A 20,457-nucleotide genomic window follows, 5' to 3' on the forward strand; every position below is an offset into this window, starting at 1 on the left:
GGTGTAAAACCGTATAAAATACAGCTCGTGCAAGAACTGAAGCCGAACGATCTGCCACAACGTCGAATTTTCAGTGAATGGGCCCTAGAAAAGTTGGCAGAAAATCCGCTTTTTTATCGACAAATTTTGTTCAGCGATGAGGCTCATTTCTGGTTGAATGGCTACGTAAATAAGCAAAATTGCCGCATTTGGAGTGAAGAGCAACCAGAAGCCGTTCAAGAACTGCCCATGCATCCCGAAAAATGCACTGTTTGGTGTGGTTTGTACGCTGGTGGAATCATTGGACCGTATTTTTTCAAAGATGCTGTTGGACGCAACGTTACGGTGAATGGCGATCGCTATCGTTCGATGCTAACAAACTTTTTGTTGCCAAAAATGGAAGAACTGAACTTGGTTGACATGTGGTTTCAACAAGATGGCGCTACATGCCACACATCTCGCGATTCTATGGCCATTTTGAGGGAAAACTTCGGAGAACAATTCATCTCAAGAAATGGACCGGTAAGTTGGCCACCAAGATCATGCGATTTGACGCCTTTAGACTATTTTTTGTGGGGCTACGTCAAGTCTAAAGTCTACAGAAATAAGCCAGCAACTATTCCAGCTTTGGAAGACAACATTTCCGAAGAAATTCGGGCTATTCCGGCCGAAATGCTCGAAAAAGTTGCCCAAAATTGGACTTTCCGAATGGACCACCTAAGACGCAGCCGCGGTCAACATTTAAATGAAATTATCTTCAAAAAGTAAATGTCATGGACCAATCTAACGTTTCAAATAAAGAACCGATGAGATTTTGCAAATTTTATGCGTTTTTTAAAAAAAAAAAAGTTATCAAGCTCTTAACAAATCACCCTTTATTAGACAAAAAAGTTATGTACAGGTAAGTTTACAAATAATTACGAATCGACATGGAAATTGAAATATGGGGGTCGCTTATATGGGGGCTATATAGAATTATGAACTTGATATGGACCAATTTTTGTGTGATTGGGGATCGATTTATCTGAGGGCTATATATAACTATAGACCGATATGGACCTAGTTAGGCATGGTTGTTAACGGCCATATACTAGCACAATGTACCAAATTTCAACTCGGATGAAATTTGCTCCTCCAAGAGGCTCCAAAACCACATCTCGGGATCGGTTTATATGGGGGCTATATATGATTATGGACTGATATGGACCACTTTTGGCATGGTTGTTAAATATCATATACTACCGCGAGGTACCAAATTTCAACCAGATCGGATGAATTTTGCTTCTCCAAAAGGCACAGGAGGTTAAATCTGGGGATCGGTTTATATGGGGGCTATATATAATTATGGACCGATGTGGACCAATTTTTGCATGACCATTAGAGACCACATACTAACACCATATACCAAATTTCAGCCGGATCGGATGAAATTTGCTTCTCTTAGAGGCTCTGCAAGCCATATCGGGGGATCGGTTTATATGGGGGCTATATGTAATTATGGACCGATGTGGACCAATTTTTGCATGGTTGTTAGAGACCATATACTAACACCATGTACCAAATCGGATCGGATCGGATCAAAGTTGCTTCTCTTAGAGCAATCGCAAGTCAATATGGGGATCCGTTTATATGGGGGCTATACGTAAAAGTGGACCGATATGGCCCATTTGCAATACCATCCGACCTACATCAATAACAACTACTTGTGCCAAGTTTCAAGTCGATAGCTTGTTTCGTTCGGAAGTTAGCGTGATTTCAACAGACGGACGGACGGACATGCTCAAATCGACTCAGAATTTCACCACGTCCCAGAATATATATACTTTATGGGGTCTTAGAGCAATATTTCGATGTGTTGCAAACGGAATGACAAAGTTAATATACCCCCATCCTATGGTGGAGGGTATAAAAATGTGAATAATTGTTGTATTTAACTTTCACCCAAAATCCATCAGTATCAGGTTGTTGTAATAATTTTGAAAAAATTAATCTCAGAAAATTTGAATGAAATGTCAATGTGATTGTGATTGTAAGATTGGCTGTGCAACTATTCTCATTACCATTCGGATAACTTCAAATTGGTTTTATAATGGATAATTGTCCGCCGCCGAAAAGACAAATTTATATTGGCTTAGCCGTCAAGCCGCCGCCGCCGGAAGCAAAAAATGTGTGTCAGCCTCCGCTGATAAAAATGGGTCGGTTTCATTCTCTGCACCATACACTGAAAAAAGAATGACCTAATATTAAATACCAAAACCCCACTTTTAGGACACGCCGAAATTTTGTGACACGCAATTAAACACAATATTAAAGGGAAGTTCATAATATATCCTTAAATTGTTTGTATTTTTGGAGATATTGGTTTTGATGATGAACAGGGTCAGATCGTTTCAATACTACTATTTAGAATCCAAAACATAATTTTTAGATTGCAATGAACTGCGTATTATAAATAACTACTTAAATGTACTTAATAAAAACTTTGCAAATTCATGTTTGTTATGAGAATAGGCTTGATTGGAACATTGATGACCCTAATAAAAAAATCGAACAGGATTGAAGTCATTCAATAAATTTTGCATTGCAAAAATGCACTTGTTACTCAATTCATTTTTAATTAATAATAAATAAAACCAAGTGAGTAAAGTAGAAAGTCGGGCGGGGCTGACTATATCATACCCTAAACCACCTGAATTAGTAAACATTGTTTGTGGGGTATCAATGGTACAGGTTTGGGGAAAACCCGCATTTCCATATTTAAGAACATTGATGGGTACATGGTTTTGGGAGTTTTATCACAATCTGAACAGAAATGTCTGATATTAGGAGCTATAGTTGATTCCGAACCTACAGAGTTAGTATGCCACTAATATTGAGTCCATTATTAAACAAGTGAGTAAAGTAGAAAGTCGGGCGGGGCCGACTATATCATACCCAAACCACCCCTACTGAATTAGTAAACATTGTTTGTGGGGTATCAATGGTACAGGTTTGGAGAAAACTCGCATTTCCATATTTAAGAACATTGTTGGGTACATGGTTATGGGAGTTGTATCACAATCTGAACAGAAATGTCTGATATTAGGGGCTATAGTTGATTCTGAACCTACAGAGTTAGTATGCCACTAATATTGAGTCCATTATTATACAAGTGAGTAAAGTAGAAAGTCGGGCGGGGCCGACTATATCATACCCTAAACCACCCCTACTGATTAAGTAAACATAAGCATTTGTGGGGTATCATTGGTAAAGGTTTTGGAGTATCATTGGTATAGGTTTTTGGGGAACATAAATGGCGGTACATGTTTATGGGTGTCTTGTCACAATCTGAGCAGATATGCCTGCTATTAGGACCTATAGTTTATTTTGCACCAAAAGAGTTAGTATGCCACTAATATTGAGTCCATTATTATACAAGTGAGTAAAGTAGAAAGTCGGGCGGGGCCGACTATATCATACCCTAAACCACCCCTACTGAATAAGTAAACATAAGCATTTGTGGGGTATCATTGGTAAAGGTTTTGGAGTATCATAGGTTTTGGAGAACATAAAGTACATGTTTATTAGTGTCTTGTCACAATCTGAGCAGAAATGTCTGCTATTAGGAGCTATAGTTTATTTTGCACCAAAAGAGTTAGTATCCCAGCAAAAAAAGCGTCGCCAAAAAAGTAATGGAAAATCTTTTTGGATCCGGAAGTGGTGCCAAATTGACGCAGAAGCGATAAAATTTAACATGGGCTTGTCATAGGACGGAAGTCCTCCATTTCAACAGCCGTTGCACTGAATTTGCATCACTTCTTTAGGTGTGAACCGAATTCAATGTTTTGGATGTAAATTAAAAAATTCTGTGATATTTTGTCAAATAAATAATTTTTATAATTTTTTATAATTTTTAATGGATTCTAACGCTTGTCGGAAACGTTTGACGTCAAATATTGTCAAAAATTCACAATTTTTTCAGATTGGGTTTAGCATTTTTTTCGACAAAATTTAAATGATTTGCACCATTTTATGAATTCTTAGTCTGTTTTTAACCTATTTGAAACAAAAAAAGTTAAAATTATCAGTTGAAAGTATGACAAAACGAAGTTTTAAAAAATTGAATCAAAAGAACTTCCTGGGTAGTTAAAATAAAGAACATCATTGGGAGTGCATCTTCTGGAAGTGCTTTTAAGGTTGTGCCTTTAGAAGAACTTCCAATTTTTTTGCTGGGATGCCACTAATATTGAGTCCATTATTAAAAAAGAGGAAATCGGTCAATTAGTTGTGGGTAATAAATCCACATTTCAGCAAATAGGGCAATAGATTTATGTAAGAGCTACATGTACGTCTAAATACTATCAGCTAGTACATCAAAATTTGAAATTTGAATAACATATGTTAGGTTAATAAATAAGAGTATTATGGCCAAATATGACAAAATCGAGCGATGCATATATATGGGACCTATATCTAAATCTGAACCAATTTGTATAATATTTCGCAGGTATTATTGATACCACAGAAGGTCACTTTGTGTAAATTTTGAGTACGATCAGTTAATAAATGAGGCCCCTATGGTCAAAAATAAGGTTATTAGGGGCAAATTTTTCAAAATCGGGCGATTCATATATATGGGAGCTATATGTAAATTTGAACCGATTTCGATGAAATTTCGCATATACAGTTAGAGCTATAGAAGATTACATTTAGCCAACTTTGAGTACGATCGGTTGATAAATAAGGGTTTTACGGCCAAATTTGGCAAAATCGGGCGATACTTATATATGGGAGCTATATCTAAATCTGAACCGGTTTCGATTATTTTTGGCACATATTGTCAGTACCATAAAATATTAGAGTAAGCCAAGTTTGAGTAAGATCGCTTAATAAATAAGGTTTTTATGGCCAAAATTGGGAAAATCGGGCGATACATATATATGGGATGAAATTTCGATGAAAATTATCAGAGTTAAAGGGTGATGAAAAAGTTTTCTATGTGCAAAATTTGATGACGATCGGTTTGTAAAAAAGCGCAACGTGCCACCATTTGTCGAAATTGGGCGATACATATATATGGGAGCTATATCAAAATTTGATCCGATTTCTTCCAAATTCAATAGCGTTCGTCCTTGTGCCCAAAAAACACCCTGTACCAAATTTCATCAAAATCGGTTACTAATTGCGACCGGAATCCTGTGAACAACAAATACATGGACAGACGGACGGACACCAAGCGCTAGATCAACTCAGGAGGTGATTCTGAGTCGATCGGTATATATTTTATGGGGTCTAAAATCAATATTTCTGGTAGGCACATTTTTTGGCCGATCAAACTTATTATACCCTGACCACTATGTGGTTTAGGGTATAAAAAGAGGAAATCGCTCAATTAGTGTGGTAATAAATCCAAATTTCCGAAAATAGGGCAATAGATTTATGTAAGAGCTACATGTAAGTCTAAACATATCGGCTAATAAATGTACATTTGAAATTTGAGCATGATTGGTTAATAAATAAGAGTATTATGGCCAAATTTGGGAAAATCGATCGATGCATATAAATGGTAGCTATATCTAAATATGAACCGATTTCGATAATATTTCCCAGTTTTGGTTGATACCACAGAAGGTTACCTTGTGCTAACTTAGAGTAAGATCGGGTACTAAATAAGGATATTATGTTATGGTCAGAAATAAATTTGTAAGGGGTAATTTGCGACACATAAATATGGGAGCTATATCTAAATCTGAACCGATTTAAATTATATTTTGCAGGTTGTGTTGATATTACAAGAGATTACCTTGTGCTAAATTTGAGTAAAATCGGTTTATAAATGAGGCCACTACGGTCAAAAATAAGGTTATAAGGGGCACATTTTTGAAAATCGGGCGATACATACACACAAAAAAAATTTTTTTGATTTCAATCACGAAAATCGCGGATTCAATCATTTTTTTAATTGAAATGTCTTCAATCACGAAAATGATAGTATCAATCACCCATTTTGATTGAAAACCAACACGATTTTCAATTAAAAATTTAATTGACTTTTGTCACGGAATCAATTAATTGTGTGATTGAATCAATTAAAAACGTGATTGATTTTTAACATAAAATTCAATCACAGTTTTAATTGAATCAATTAAAATTTTACTTAATTTCGCGACAAAAATCAATCAACTATTTGATTCATTCAATTAAATAATTAATTGAAATTGGCTATAAATTTCGATCAAAAAATTTATATATTGCGACCCCAAAATCGTATTTAGTTTTATTTGAAATAAAAGAAAATATGTGTTTCTTATAAAACATATTCAATATTTTATTATTTTTTGAATTATGCAATAGACAAATAAATTAGGTTCTTGTCATTTGTGTTTTGTTCTAACATAACTTACAAATACAATTACTATCAATAACAACTATAGGGTGAAAAAATAAATTATATAAATCATTATCTTCCTTATAATAATAACCATGTTAGCATGTTCCTTCTAATATGTATATGCGCCTAGATTTCCAATAATTCAGCAGCCTGTAAGCTAAATTATAATAATTTGAATTTAATTTTAGAATATCAAGTTCAATTCTTAGTTCCAGGTTACAGATTTATAATCTTCTTTTGCAGTTGTAGTCTTTTAGCATAAAAAGTTGTATTAAGGAGCTCGGTAATTTAATTTTAGTAACAATTCCTTTCAAAAATTTCCACACATTGAAATCGTCTATTAAAATTTGAACCAATGAAAGACAAAAATAATGGGAAAACAATGTAGTATTTGGTATTATATTGATGATACTTTGTAAATTCTGGAAATAGAAAAAAATATAAATGGAAAATACATATTTTTATTATTTTCGGATATTTTTCATATTTTTATTAAATCGAAAAGAAAGAACTTTTTTACCATTACATAATAATTTTAAAAGATCAAGACGGTACCCACTTTTTTGTTGCAAACATATTCTTACACCCAAAGAAATTTGTTAGTGGGGACAGCAGAAAAGTCTGCTGAAAAAGGGACAGCAGTCACTGTTTGCTGAAATAGCAAACATTTCCTGCTATTTTTTAAGCTCGATTACACTAAAACATGTTTTATTTTGGCTAAAACAAATAAAAATGTCAACTTAGGAGCTATCCTAATAATTAAAACAATATTTTATGAATATCTATAGTATTTGACCAAAAATCTGAATATTTATCGAATTGAGGCATAACAGCAAACAAAATGTTTGCTGATCGTATTTAGGAGCTTGTGAATATATTACAGGGCAAAAATATACCAAAAACTAATTTTTGTTCTTAAATATGCTTTGGGGAAAAATGTATAACCTAAATATTTTATAAATTGTTGTTCGTTAGGCCCTGAAGTACAAAAATATAATAGCAGACATCGACTGCTGTTTTTAGCAGACTTTTTTCTATGAGTGTATATATTTGATAAAATGATGGAGTTGATGGGATTGATTGGTAAATTTCACAAAATAAAATTGGTCACTAAAAGAAATGAATAAAAAATATATTATTTTAGTCCGTTTAATATAAACAGGCTTCAATGGAAACCCGTATTCACATTTCACAATTTCTTACCTTCAATAAACGTAGATTGTTTTCCATTTTTACAATACCACAAAACACAAACACAGGTAATTTCAAATGCGGTCTCTCATATATTTTTTTCAAACCTTTACCACGTGGTCGTTTGTTGTTGCACACTTTATTTATTTCAACCCTTTGCTATGATTTGTTGTTGCGTTCAAAATATTTATGCACACATATTGAATGCAGCAGACAGAATGTCGCCAATCATGTTTTTCAATTTACGCGAAAAACAAAAAACCAACCGTTCGTTACGAGTTACTTCCACAGACTGATCTCTCTATCATACATTGTTGAATAAATACCCATTCTCTTGTTCTCTTTTCGCTCTTTCCATTGCTCAAAATTATTCAATTTCAATCACAACGGTGATTGGATCAATCACATGTGTAATTGGAAACGGAAAAAATTTCAATCACGTTTGTAATTGAAAATTATTTCCGAATTGATTAACAAATTGATTGAATCAATTAATATTTTAATTGGAAACGTAACAAATATCAATCATTTTTTTAATTGGTTTATATTCGGATTTGATTAAATAATTAATTGAATCAATTAACATATTAATTGAATCCGTTTCCAAATTCAATTAAGTGCTTAATTGAAAAAATTTTGGTGATAATTTTTTGTGTGTATATATGGGAGCTATACATAAATCTGAACCGATTTCGATGATTACTTGCACATATAGTACACGCAGAGAAGAAACATGATTGCCACAATGTTAATGTTATTAGATTGATAAAAAGAATTTTGTTTGAATCAAAATACAATGGTCACGATCTAAAATGTTATGGTATTCGTCAAAAATGTTTTTCTTCCAGTTAAAAGAACATGGTCACAACCTAAAATGTTTTGATCTTTATGAAAAAACTCTTTTCGTGGTTTTTGGCGCGAATGAACGGTCTTATGTATAGAAAATTGAAGACTGAATTGAGTTGTTAAAATTTGCAACCAAAAGCGAGTGTTGATCTTCATTTGTGCTAATGCTGTTCTTCTTCTTACTTCGCTCATTTTTTGAACATTTTCTTGTTTTCTTTACTTTTTCCTCTACTTTGATGAACTTTTCGAATTACATATATACGATGTGAATAAAATATGTGTGAAAGTGGGATGGTTCTTAAGGATTCTTAAATGTGGAGAAATTATAAAAACGGTGTAAGTTTAGATATGGAGACATTTTTTAAGTTACACCCAGTGAACCTTTTAAGATGTTTTTCGTCATATGACTCAGTTTATGAAAAATAATTAGTTTTTGTAAAAAGTTTGGATTACTTCTGTAACCACATGATCATCATAGAATAGTTAGACCGTCTAAACTGGAAATTGTCGGATTAGGATTTTTTGTAATTTTTGTCTGTGCCGAACTCCCACTTTTCCTAAACCTCATGGAAATTCGGCGACTGTTGGGAATCTTGTAGGCTATCCACGCTCCCCTTTATTCTAGATAAGGATGCCTCAAATTGAACTGCCTCAAGACACGTGGCGAAATGTAAATGTGGTTTTCTGGGCCCCTTGAACTCGCTCAGAAGTTTATTCGAATTCAGATGAAATTGATGAGTCTGTCGAAATAATATTCATTTATTCCTCTTTTCATATTACACCGGAATAATTTTTAATAGAATTATTTACCTGAACCAAGTCAAAGAGATATTTTACAATATTATTTCGCAAGACAGTGGAGTAATTCTAAGAATTTAAATTTTACACGAAATTCTTTTAAAATCTTTAAATAAGTCACAAGAAACGTGATCAAGATTTGGATACTTTAATTTTAATTGCGCTTTGAAAACCCGATGGTATCACTTTGATGGATCGTGAAAAAAGGAAGTAGAATCGACCTCGTGTAGCTAAGTAAATTCATCGTTGTCAAGCATGTACGAGGGCGGTTCGGAAACTTCTTAGTCTATCAATGAAAGAGAATAGTTAGTTTTTCAAAAATATTTTTATTTTTCAATATAATCTCCTGAAACTTCAATACACTTATTCCAACGCTTTTCTAGCAATTCTATCCCTTGATTAAAATAGTTTTCCTCAAGGTCTTCAAAATAGTGGTCTACAACTGTAATTGCATCTTCATTAGAGGTAAAACGCTTGCCAGCAAGGATTTTTTTTTTTAGATTTGGGAACAAGTTGGGAGCTAAATCAGGAGAATAAAGTGGGTGGTCAATCAACTCGTACTTTAATTCGTTGATTTTAGCCATAGTTAAAACACTCTTGTGCGCTGGTGCGTTGTCTTGATGAAAAAATATTTTTTTGTGTTGTAAGCCAGGACGTTTTTCTCGAATTTGTATATTTAATTGATCCAAAAGGTTGCAATAGTACTCAGAAATTATTGTTTTACCCTTTTGCAGATAGTCAATCAATAAAATACCTTTGAAGTCCCAAAAAACCGTTGCCATAACCTTACCAGCCGATTGAATTGTTTTTGCCTTCTTTGGGGCACTTCCTCCAGCTTCTGTCCATTGTTTGGATTGTTATTTTGTCTCTGGAGTATAGTGGTGGATCCATCTCATCAACAGTTATGAAACGATGCTTAAAATCCATTTCATTTCGCTTAAAACTATCCAAACAAGCTTGAGAAATGTTCATTCTTATGCGTTTTTGATAGACTGTTATCAAATGCGGATGAATTTTGCTCCTCGAAAGAGGCTCCGGAGATCAAATCTGGAAATCGGTTTATATGGGGGCTATATATAACTATGGACCGATATGAACCAATTTTTGCATGACCATATACTAACACCACGTACCAAGTGTCAACCGGATCGGAAGAAATTTTCTTCTCTAAGAGGCTCCGCAAGCCAAATCTGGTGGTCGGTTTATATGGGGGCTATACGTAAGAGTGGTCCAATATGGCCCATTTGTAATACCATCCATTTGTAATACCATACCATGTTATTGAAGTAAGTCGGTAGCTTTATTCGTTTGGAATTTAGCGTGATTTCAACAGACGAACGCCCGTGGTGCAATGGTTAGCATGCCCGCCTTGCATACACAAGGTCGTGGGTTCGATTCCTGCAACGACCGAACACCAAAAAGTTTTTCAGCGGTGGATTATCCCACCTCAGTAATGCTGGTGACATTTCTGAGGGTTTCAAAGCTTCTCTAAGTGGTTTCACTAGAATGTGGAACGCCGTTCGGACTCGGCTATAAAAAGGAGGTCCCTTGTCATTGAGTTTAACATGGAATCGGGCAGCACTCAGTGATAAGAGAGAAGTTCACCACTGTACCACAATGGACTGAATAGTCTAAGTGAGCCTGATACATCGGGCTGCCACATAACCTAACCTAACCTAACAGACGAACGAACGGACGGACATGCTTAGTTCTATTCAGAATTTCACCACGACCCAGAATATATATATATATATATATATATATATATATATATATATATATATATATATATATATATATATATATATATATATATATATATATATATATATATATATATATATATATATATATATATATATATATATATATATATATATATATATATATATATATATATATATATATATTTTATGGGGTCTTAGAGCAATATTTCGATGTGTTACAAACGGAATGACAAAGTTAATACACCCCCCATCCTATGATGGAGGGTATAATAAGAAAAATGGAAATGATGAAATCGATGACAACGAGGATAATTTGAACTAGCTATAGGACCCCTGTGTACATATATGGTTTTATTGAGAGGTTTATCAAGCCCAGAAGAAAATGAGCTATTTATTTTGAACATTAGAATATTAGAAAGGAACTACACGTAACTATTTTCATAGATTTAGTATGATAGGTAAGGCCAGCCTTGAAGAAATTGAATTGAATATACTGAATTAAAGAACTGATTTTATTTCAAATAACATTTTTAAATAATAATTTTATTTTCAATTTTTAATAATAAAAATTAAAATAAAATAGTAACCCTCTTCATCCAAAAAATCCAAAAGTGTTCGACTAAAGTAGCGACAAAGTACTACAGATTCATTCGTTCCAATGTCTCCATAAGGTTCCATTAGTACCATCTAGTCAGTAGTGGATTTTCAATGACAAGCACATGTTAAATGTCTATAGTAAAATACATTGTGTGGGGTATAGAGTAAGTGCAGCAAATGTGGTACAGGCTGGTAATGTGGTATAGTAGCTTTTTTCTCTATCTAACAACATACGAATAACTAAATCCAGCCACCGTGGTGAAATGATTAGCATGGCCGCCTTGTATACACAAGGTCGTGGGTTCGATTCCTGCTTCGACCAAACACCAAAAAGTTTTTCAGCGGTGGATTATCCCACCTCAGTAATGCTGGAGACATTTCTCTAAGTGGTTTCACTGCAATGTGGAAAGCCGTTCGGACTCGGCTATAAAAAGGAGGTCCCTTGTCATTGATCTTAACATGGAATCGGGCAGCACTCAGTGATAAGAGAGAAGTTCACCACTGTTGTATCACAAGGAACTGAACAGTCTAAGTGAGCCTGATACGTCGGGCTGCCACCTAACCTAACCTAACAGCATGTAGAAAAAATTTTAATTTTGAGGACCTACCCCAATTAGAGTTATATGAGTTTGGTCTGAAAACTTGATTCTTGGATTGTGACCAAGTGACCTTACGAAAATAAGCACTATTTGACCTAAAGCTTTTACCATCAAATATTTTGGTCTTCAAATATATGAACTATTTCGCGAATATATTATAATTAAAAATCTGTTCTCAATTTGTCCGTGCTTACTCGAGGCTAGCACACAAGTTCAACAGATTACAGTGAAACACCTCAGAAATTAACACTAACGGTTACCTAAACTTTGTCACATTTGGCCCACTCTTAAGAGTGTTTTCAGGTTTGAGAGGATTAATTAGTTGTTAACACAGTGGTTCCAATAGATCTAAAGCCGAAACACAATGAAAAAAAGCAGACGTATGGTTAGGTTAGGTACCACGGTGGCTCCCTGCTCGCTTCATAAAGATAAACAAATTTATATTTTCAATTACAAACCTGGAAGCAACAAATGTTTTTAACGTCAAAAACGGCCTACCAAAGCCCAAAAAGTTAAAAAATTTAAAGCTATTTTTGAAGCTTCGGCGCCAAGCTTACATTCATTGTGTGCAGGCTCATATAATTACGAGTGCTTCAACTTTTTTCAAAGCAAATAATATAGCGAAGAATTAAGCGGCGTGTTCATTGTGTGTCGACCTTAACTTTGAGATAAGCCCAAATTTTGCGCTGACAATTCAAATGATTGAATTTTGATATCACATTAACATATATTAAGGTATTTTATTTTAATGCGTATCATTAATCTTCCTCTTCTGAAATTGCTTCCTCAAAAAGGGGCATACTGTTGATGGCTTCATTCAAAGTCTTCGAATTCAGCTTTACTAGAATCACATTTTCCAATAACTCAACGGCAATTTGATTATAGTTTTCCATTACAATATAACGCAGAGAAGGAAATGCCCGTTCAAAGGTAACCTATTAAAAAAAGCCAATTGGGTAAATCTAGACACAATACCAATATATTTAAATGGGGGTCTTACCTCAGTTGTAGGTATCCCAAAACAGACTTTACTCAAAGCATAAAGTTGGGGCTCGGAATGCTTCTTCTCCTTCCAAAAGTGTAAAACATCGGTATCGCTACGCATAAATGGCATATGGAGATTCTCTATCTTAGCATAAACATCGGTATTGAAAGCATCACCGGCAGGAGTTTGCAATTTTTCGGTTAGAAATAAATTTAACAATTCTTCTCCTTCATCTTGGAATGTTGTGTCTGTAGCCATTAAGAGGGTTTCATCGTTAGAAGTGTCACGTATTTTTTCCCAAATGCATTTCAAATAATCAATGGCTTCTTGACGCTGCTCGACACTTAAGGTATGATGAAACCTCGGATCCAGAAACAGACAGGCATTGAAACTTTTCTCGACAAGTAGATGCGACATTCGTTCCTCCATGCTGTTCAGAAGGGCGGTACCTATTCTCTTAACGAACACCTTCTCATTATTGTTCTGAACTGTTTTACTAGTCAGCATTTTACATTTTAACCACTGAGCGTAGAAATTTCCATAATGTAAATGTTCGACTTGAAATTTATCCAAGGCATCCTGTAAGGGAGTGAAAACTATAGTATAGGCCTCCATGAATTTCCACAATGAGGGCGTATTAACAAATTGCTGTTCAGAACATAGGCTTTCATCGAGGGTTTTCACAACTGTTAAAATCTCTTTGGCTTCTAGCAATGCTTGAATCATTTCATACGTTGATCCCCATCGGCGAGAACTATCCAAATGAGGTATTGGAAAATGTCTATATTCAAACGCATTCTTGAAGCCATTGGATGGGTTGTGTATGAATTTAACGAAATTACGGCAGCTTAACAAAAATCTCAATATTTCTGGGTCTTTGGTAATATCGAAAGCGCACAGATGGGCGGCATATGATGCACTCCAAGCTACTTGTATATGACCAATCCGTAAGCGTGGGTGACTATCCATGTGAGTAATGTTGTCCATATAATCTTTGTTGTTATACTCTTCCACTTCGTTGCTGTTCCGCCCGATCCTGGAGTTTGATAGGCTGCTGATCTCTTTGCTTACTGAACAACCGAAATACGATGTGATCGATACTATTTGATCCAGCTCAATATCGTATCTTTCCAATGTCCGTAATACCTCAGCAACAAGATTTTGGGAGGCATTCTCCTCATCACCGCTTACTTGCACCACACCAAGTATGTCCGTTTTGATTCGATCGTCACTGATAAATTGTGCGCTCAATACAAAAATGTTTCTCATCAACTCTTTGGGTCTATCGATCTTAAGAGAGATGAGTCGTCCTGCTATTTCCCCTTGTGTATCGCCCCTTATTTTCACTGCAATTTGGCTCAAGGCACTGTCTAGGCTCTGTGCATTAAGGTTTATACATTTTCCCATCTTAACACCTAGTGCTTCGCCAAGTGGTTCCACTATATTTCGCATATTTGAAGAGTTGAAAACGCTAAAAGGCAAATTATCATCCGTTATCAGACCAATGTAGGACCTGAATAATACTTTCTTGCTTATTTTGACCTTAATGCTTTGTTTCCTCTCTGCAATACATGATATTATGGTATCATTGCTGGAATTTTTGTTTATCTGCATAGCTTCTCCAATGACATTGCTAGGTGTGAGTGTAGAAGGCGTTGCATCCGCAGTGCTCACATGTACTGGATTCTCATTAAGACTCACATCTAACTTGTGTATCTTTTCCAAATGACTTTTTAAATTGAAATTTCTATTGTTTTTCAATTTTAAATTACACAGATTACATACTGCCTTTCCTATTTCTGGCTGATTCTCGAAATAACTCCAGACAGTTTTTGCCAGTCGTTTGCGTGGAGGCATAGCAAAGCAAAAAATGAACTTCCTCTCACAGTCAAATATGAACACATACTGAATGCTTGCTGTTGAAGAGAATTCCGAAACAGCAATAGAGAGTACAAAAACGAAAGACTACACAAAACGAATACCAAACGAAAGACTATACAACCGTCGATGACTATTGCTGTTGTAGCAGTACCCAGCGGCGTAAACAGCGATTTAAAACATTCACGGAGCGCAAAATTTTGGCCTATAGTGTTTGAGTTAATACTTCTTTACAAAAAACAGGTCTTTGTTTGTTAAGTACGCTATTTTTTGTCTCATAGCATATTTCCGACAAGAAGTGGTATATAAAATTTTGTGTTTAGAATCCAAAATTAATAAACATAATCATTTACAATTCATCTTATTTCTATGAGCCCACGAAGCAACAGGATTTGTTTGTAGACATAAAAGTCTTCACGCTGGCCAAAAGTTGGACCAATAGCTCCCAACTTGTACTAAGGCACATTTAAGCCGAAATATATGTTTTCTGTCTTGCAAGTAAATGCCTTTTATAAGATCGATTTACGCCGCTGGGTAGAGAATCGTATTTCATAAAGCCAAAGAATACGATACATAGGCACATATAGATATGTAACTATTAGTGTGTCTCTTGATTTTAGTCAGAGAAAGTAAAATGCTATGGAAGCAAACTTAAAGCGAGCCACTTTCAAGTTTGTTTACAGTTGTTTGTAGCAATGATGGTGGCGAGGGTTTAGTCAGCACTCAACAGAGCAAGAACATAATTCGATGTGCTGCCATTAACTATGCTGTTGCTCAGCCAATTGAGAAAAATAACTCTCAGAAACAGTGTTGCCGGTATTTTGCTGGCTCTTGTCCCCAAATTAGGACCCTTTCGTCCCCAAAAATCCCCAATTTTATCGAAAGTTCCTCGCAAAAATCCCCATAAATGTTTGACAAATTATTATGAAGAAAATCAATACAATAATGTAATAGACTCTGTTGTAGAAAATCTGTAAATATTTAAAAATTAACATGTATTTATGAACAAAATTTACTTCTAAATACTCACGGGAAACCATCACCCTAATTTGCATATTTATGGGATATATTGTTCAAATCAGTGTACACTGACGAGGGGCCAATATTTAGACCCGAGTCCTCTTGAAATGATTTCACAGTTGTAGCCAAATTTCTTAGTAAAATTAGAAATTAGCCCTTAAGCCCCCAAAATAAAATCCTGGGTCTGTTTTTAGTCCAAATGCTTCAGTTGCGCCCTTTTGTATGCCGTGCAATAAAGTTGAGGTTTTCTTTTTTAAATTTTTACCAATCGTTGTGCTTCTTTTTTATTTAATAATCATGTAGAAACAAAAATAATTTAATGCAAACCATTATTGTAAGCCTGATATATTACACTGAACAGATTTCGAAAAAAAACCACACAAATCCCCAAATTGATGGAAATTCCCCACCAAATCCGCAAGTCCCCAACTCAAAAATTTCGTCCCCAACCATCAATCAATATCCTCAAATTGGGGGGAAATCCCCAATACTGGCAACACTGATCAGAAATGGCAAAACACAGCACTCTCGCACTCGCACACTATTGACATAGGCGTGGCTAAAGGGGTTTTATGGGTTAGTCATCTCCCCCTACGAAATAACATGGAATATTTCTTCAAACTATGATTATAAGTCATTGAATAAAATATATATATATATATATATATATATATATATATATATATATATATATATATATATATATATATATATATATATATATATATATATATATATATATATATATATATATATATATATATATATATATATATATATATATATATATATATATATATATATATATATATATATATATATATATATATATATATATATATATATATATATATATATATATATATATATATATATATATATATGTGTGAGAAGAAATATAGAAATATATATATATAGTTTTATGTTCCCATATCAATATATTTAAATCTGACCCGATCTGGACAAAAATTTGTTAGACTTCTAAAAAATCTATAGACCTAATGCCCAGGGGTGGAACACAATGTTCGTAAAAACAAGAATATACTGCCGTAAGTTCGGCCAGGCCGAATCTTATGTACCCTCCACCATGGATTGCGTAGAAACTTCTTTGAAAGACTGTCATCCACAATCGAATTACTTGGGTTGTGGTGCCAAAAAAACTTCTTAACATCGTTTTCTAAATTGTGAGTTAGTCCATACGTGGTATATATTAGACAAAAAAGTTATGTATAGGTATAGTTATGTACAGGAGGTCAAATGTAGGGATCGGTTTATATGGGGGCTATATATAATTATGGACCGATGTGGACCAATTTTTGGTTGTTAGAGACCATATACTAACACCATGTACCAAATTTCAACCGGATCGGATGAAATTTGCTTCTCTTAGAGGCTCCGCAAGCCAAATCGGGGGATCGGTTTATATGGGGGCTATATGTAATTATGGACCGATGTTGACCAATTTTTGCATGGTTGTTAAAGACCATATACCAACACCATGTACCAAATTTCAGCCGGATCGGATGAAATTTTCTTCTCTGTGAGGCTCCGCAAGCCAAATCTGGGGATCGGTTTATATGGGGGCTATATATAATTATGGACCGATGTGGACCAATTTTTGCATGGTTGTTAGAGACCATATACTAACACCATGTACCAAATTTCAGCCGAATCGGATGAAATTTGCTTCTCTTAGAGGCCTCGCAAGCCAAATCGGGGGATCTGTTTATATGGGGGCTATATATAATTATGGACCGATGTGGACCAATTTGCTTCTCTTAGAGGCCTCGCAAGCCAAATCGGGGGATCGGTTTATATGGGGGCTATCTATAATTATGGACCGATGTGGACCAATTTTTGCATGGTTGTTAAAGACCATACACAGAAAAAAAAGTGTCTTGTAAATTTAAGGACCATTTTGACTTCCACATAGTTCAACAAATTTACTGTAATATAGTTCATTTTTCGTAACCACAACGAAAATTAACTTAGCTAAAGGAAAACTTATAAAAATTCAGTAAATGTTTTTTAGTTCACTAACTACGAAATGGGAAGGATTTTTCCTTAAATAAATTTCCAACACAGTAGTTAATGCATCGTTGATTCTATTATAAAAATACATGGGCAATATAAAAATCTTACTACGAAATGTAGACAATTTACTAAGAAAAAATTTTGTATGAGAAAAAATTTTTGTAGTAAAAATTAACTTAACGACATTACCGATTCGTATGATGACTACCTACAGATTATTTCCCTTTTTATTATAAGTTGGAGTGTTTTTCCTCACATTGAAAATTGTATATAAAGTAGAATAAAAAGTAGTTAATATAATCCTTGCCGGGTGTATATCATTTTTTATAGATTCCTCATAGATTTGGTATATATTTTACCTTAACTTATAGATAGAATTCAAACTAATCAATAAACGTGCTACTGGAAAATGTGAGTGCATCATGTGAGGGAGTTTTTAAGAGACATTTTGTGTATATCTCGTATGATTGTTTGTGTTTGTTATTGCGTCATTTATGCTGTTGTTGGTTGTTTTGATTCTAGAGACAATGGAATGTTCCTTGTGTGTTGTTGGTATCTTTTGTGGTGAGAGTTGCTTTCTTGCAATAGCGAGATCAGAAAGGGATCGTGTGTGTGTGTGGAGTTGTTTTTCTTTATGGCTATTTGTGTCTTTGAGTTTTATTGTTGCATTCAGTTATGTTGATGCATTTATGAAGTGCACACGTGGTTTTAATTTTGCAAAATTGTACGTGAGGTATTGGTGATTATTAATGAAAATACATTTATTTCGAAACATTTTATAAACTGAGAAGTGAATGATGTGATGTTAGAGTAATCAGAAACGCTTTTTATTGATAAAAAACAAATAACAGATTAAGGAACTGTATATTTCTGTTAATAGTTTAAAATTAGTGCGGATTTTTAATTGATTTACATAAAAAATATACAACATGAGTGGTAATAGGATGATCTATATTTATTCTACATCTGGATCACAGGTTGGAGATGCAACCATGTTTTTGAATCTATATTTTTTATGTTACAGCAATTCCTACAGGTGAGTACTAAGTTCGAGTTTAGACGCTAAAAATAAAAATAAATTACTAAGAAAAGTGTAAAATTGTACGTCTTCCGATACAAATTTAAATATAACTTGATGGAGAATAGCCCAAACCAAGTTTTTTATAAAGATTATTTTTTTATAATGGATTATTAAAGAAAACGTATCATGAAAATTGCGATTTTAGCCTCTAAACTCGAACTTAATATCCACCTTAAATACTAAATGCTATACTGACAATTGGAAATTATGTCTAATTTTTTTTTTTTCATTTTTTATTTCAAATATATTCTGAGAATAATTTCAAAAACGTCCCATTAGTCCATGGATATGATTTCAATAATGTACCAACTGGATGGATTTTTCAATGTGGTAAGTTTTCTATAAACGGTATTTTGTCCGTTTTTAATAAAACTAAAATTTAAATTTATTAAAAATTATTATTTTCACTTGCAGGTAAACAGGTCTTGTAATGGTATTTTTTTGAATATTCTTACTGTTTAATGCTAATTAAGCTGATATCCTTATTGGCTCTAGGAAACACTCTTGAAAACCGTAAGTTAAAAATCAATATGAACGATAGAATTTGATATTTTTCTTATATTTTGTATAACTTTGCAATTTCAGATGCTTATAAGACAAATCCGCCCAACAAAAGTTAGCCAAAATCGATGGAATTGGACAATTCAATATATCTTTCATCTGGATAGAAAACATGGAAATTTAAATTAATTAGTTTAGTCCTAATAACGTAGAATATTACTCTTTTGAAGAAGCAATTACTAACTACCGACAAGTAACAGCATCCAACGTACTAATAAAAATATTTCCTTTATTGTATATCATAAACCATAGTTTTGTGTAATATAATAATAATTTTTTGGAATAAAATACTGGTGGTTATAGAAAATTGACTTGTTTTGTACGAAAAATTTATTAGTTGTATGCAGGCTTGTAGTACCTTTGATTCCTCAATTTCTCTACTTTTTTGAAAATTATACCGACAAACAGTTTATTTCAAACCAATTTCTTAATACAGGTTTCCCAAAAAATTGTTCATTTTTCCGGATAGCAGGAATATTTTGAATGAGTTTAACTATATTCTTCGCACAGCATAGTAATAATGAACTAAAATACGATGCAATACATGAACTAATTTATAAGAAAATCATGAACTTATCTAGATGAAAAAAATCTTTGGCGCCAAATCATGGTCATTCTTACTATGGGTTAGTTCATTTTTCATAAAAAATAGTAAACTTTTTTTTCGGTGTATACTAACACCATGTACCAAATTTCAGCCGGATCGGATCGAATTTGCTTCTCTTAGAGCAATCGCAAACCAAATTTGGGGGTCCGTTTATATGGGGGATATACGTAAAAGTGGACCGATA

General features: G+C 33.9%; 1 protein-coding gene and 1 long non-coding RNA gene across 2 annotated transcripts; one reads left to right on the top strand and one right to left on the bottom strand.

Moving 5' to 3' along the window:
- Nucleotides 1-12,814: 12,814 nt before the first annotated feature.
- LOC142235198 (uncharacterized) lies at nt 12,815-14,980 on the bottom strand. Its single transcript, XM_075306457.1, has 2 exons — nt 13,108-14,980; nt 12,815-13,042 (listed from the first exon to the last, which is right to left on the bottom strand). The coding sequence occupies exons 1-2, from the start codon at nt 14,947-14,949 to the stop codon at nt 12,866-12,868; spliced, it is 2,019 nt and encodes a 672-aa protein (XP_075162572.1). The 5' UTR covers nt 14,950-14,980; the 3' UTR covers nt 12,815-12,865.
- Nucleotides 14,981-18,669: 3,689 nt separating this feature from the next.
- On the top strand, nt 18,670-19,809 carry LOC142236054 (uncharacterized). Its single transcript, XR_012721884.1, has 3 exons — nt 18,670-19,435; nt 19,520-19,618; nt 19,691-19,809. It is a non-coding gene; the product is annotated as an uncharacterized LOC142236054 (long non-coding RNA).
- The last annotated feature ends 648 nt before the right edge of the window (nt 19,810-20,457 follow it).

This window comes from Haematobia irritans, chromosome 4 (assembly GCF_050003625.1).
Source record: "Haematobia irritans isolate KBUSLIRL chromosome 4, ASM5000362v1, whole genome shotgun sequence".
In the NCBI taxonomy this organism is placed as follows: domain Eukaryota; kingdom Metazoa; phylum Arthropoda; class Insecta; order Diptera; family Muscidae; genus Haematobia; species Haematobia irritans.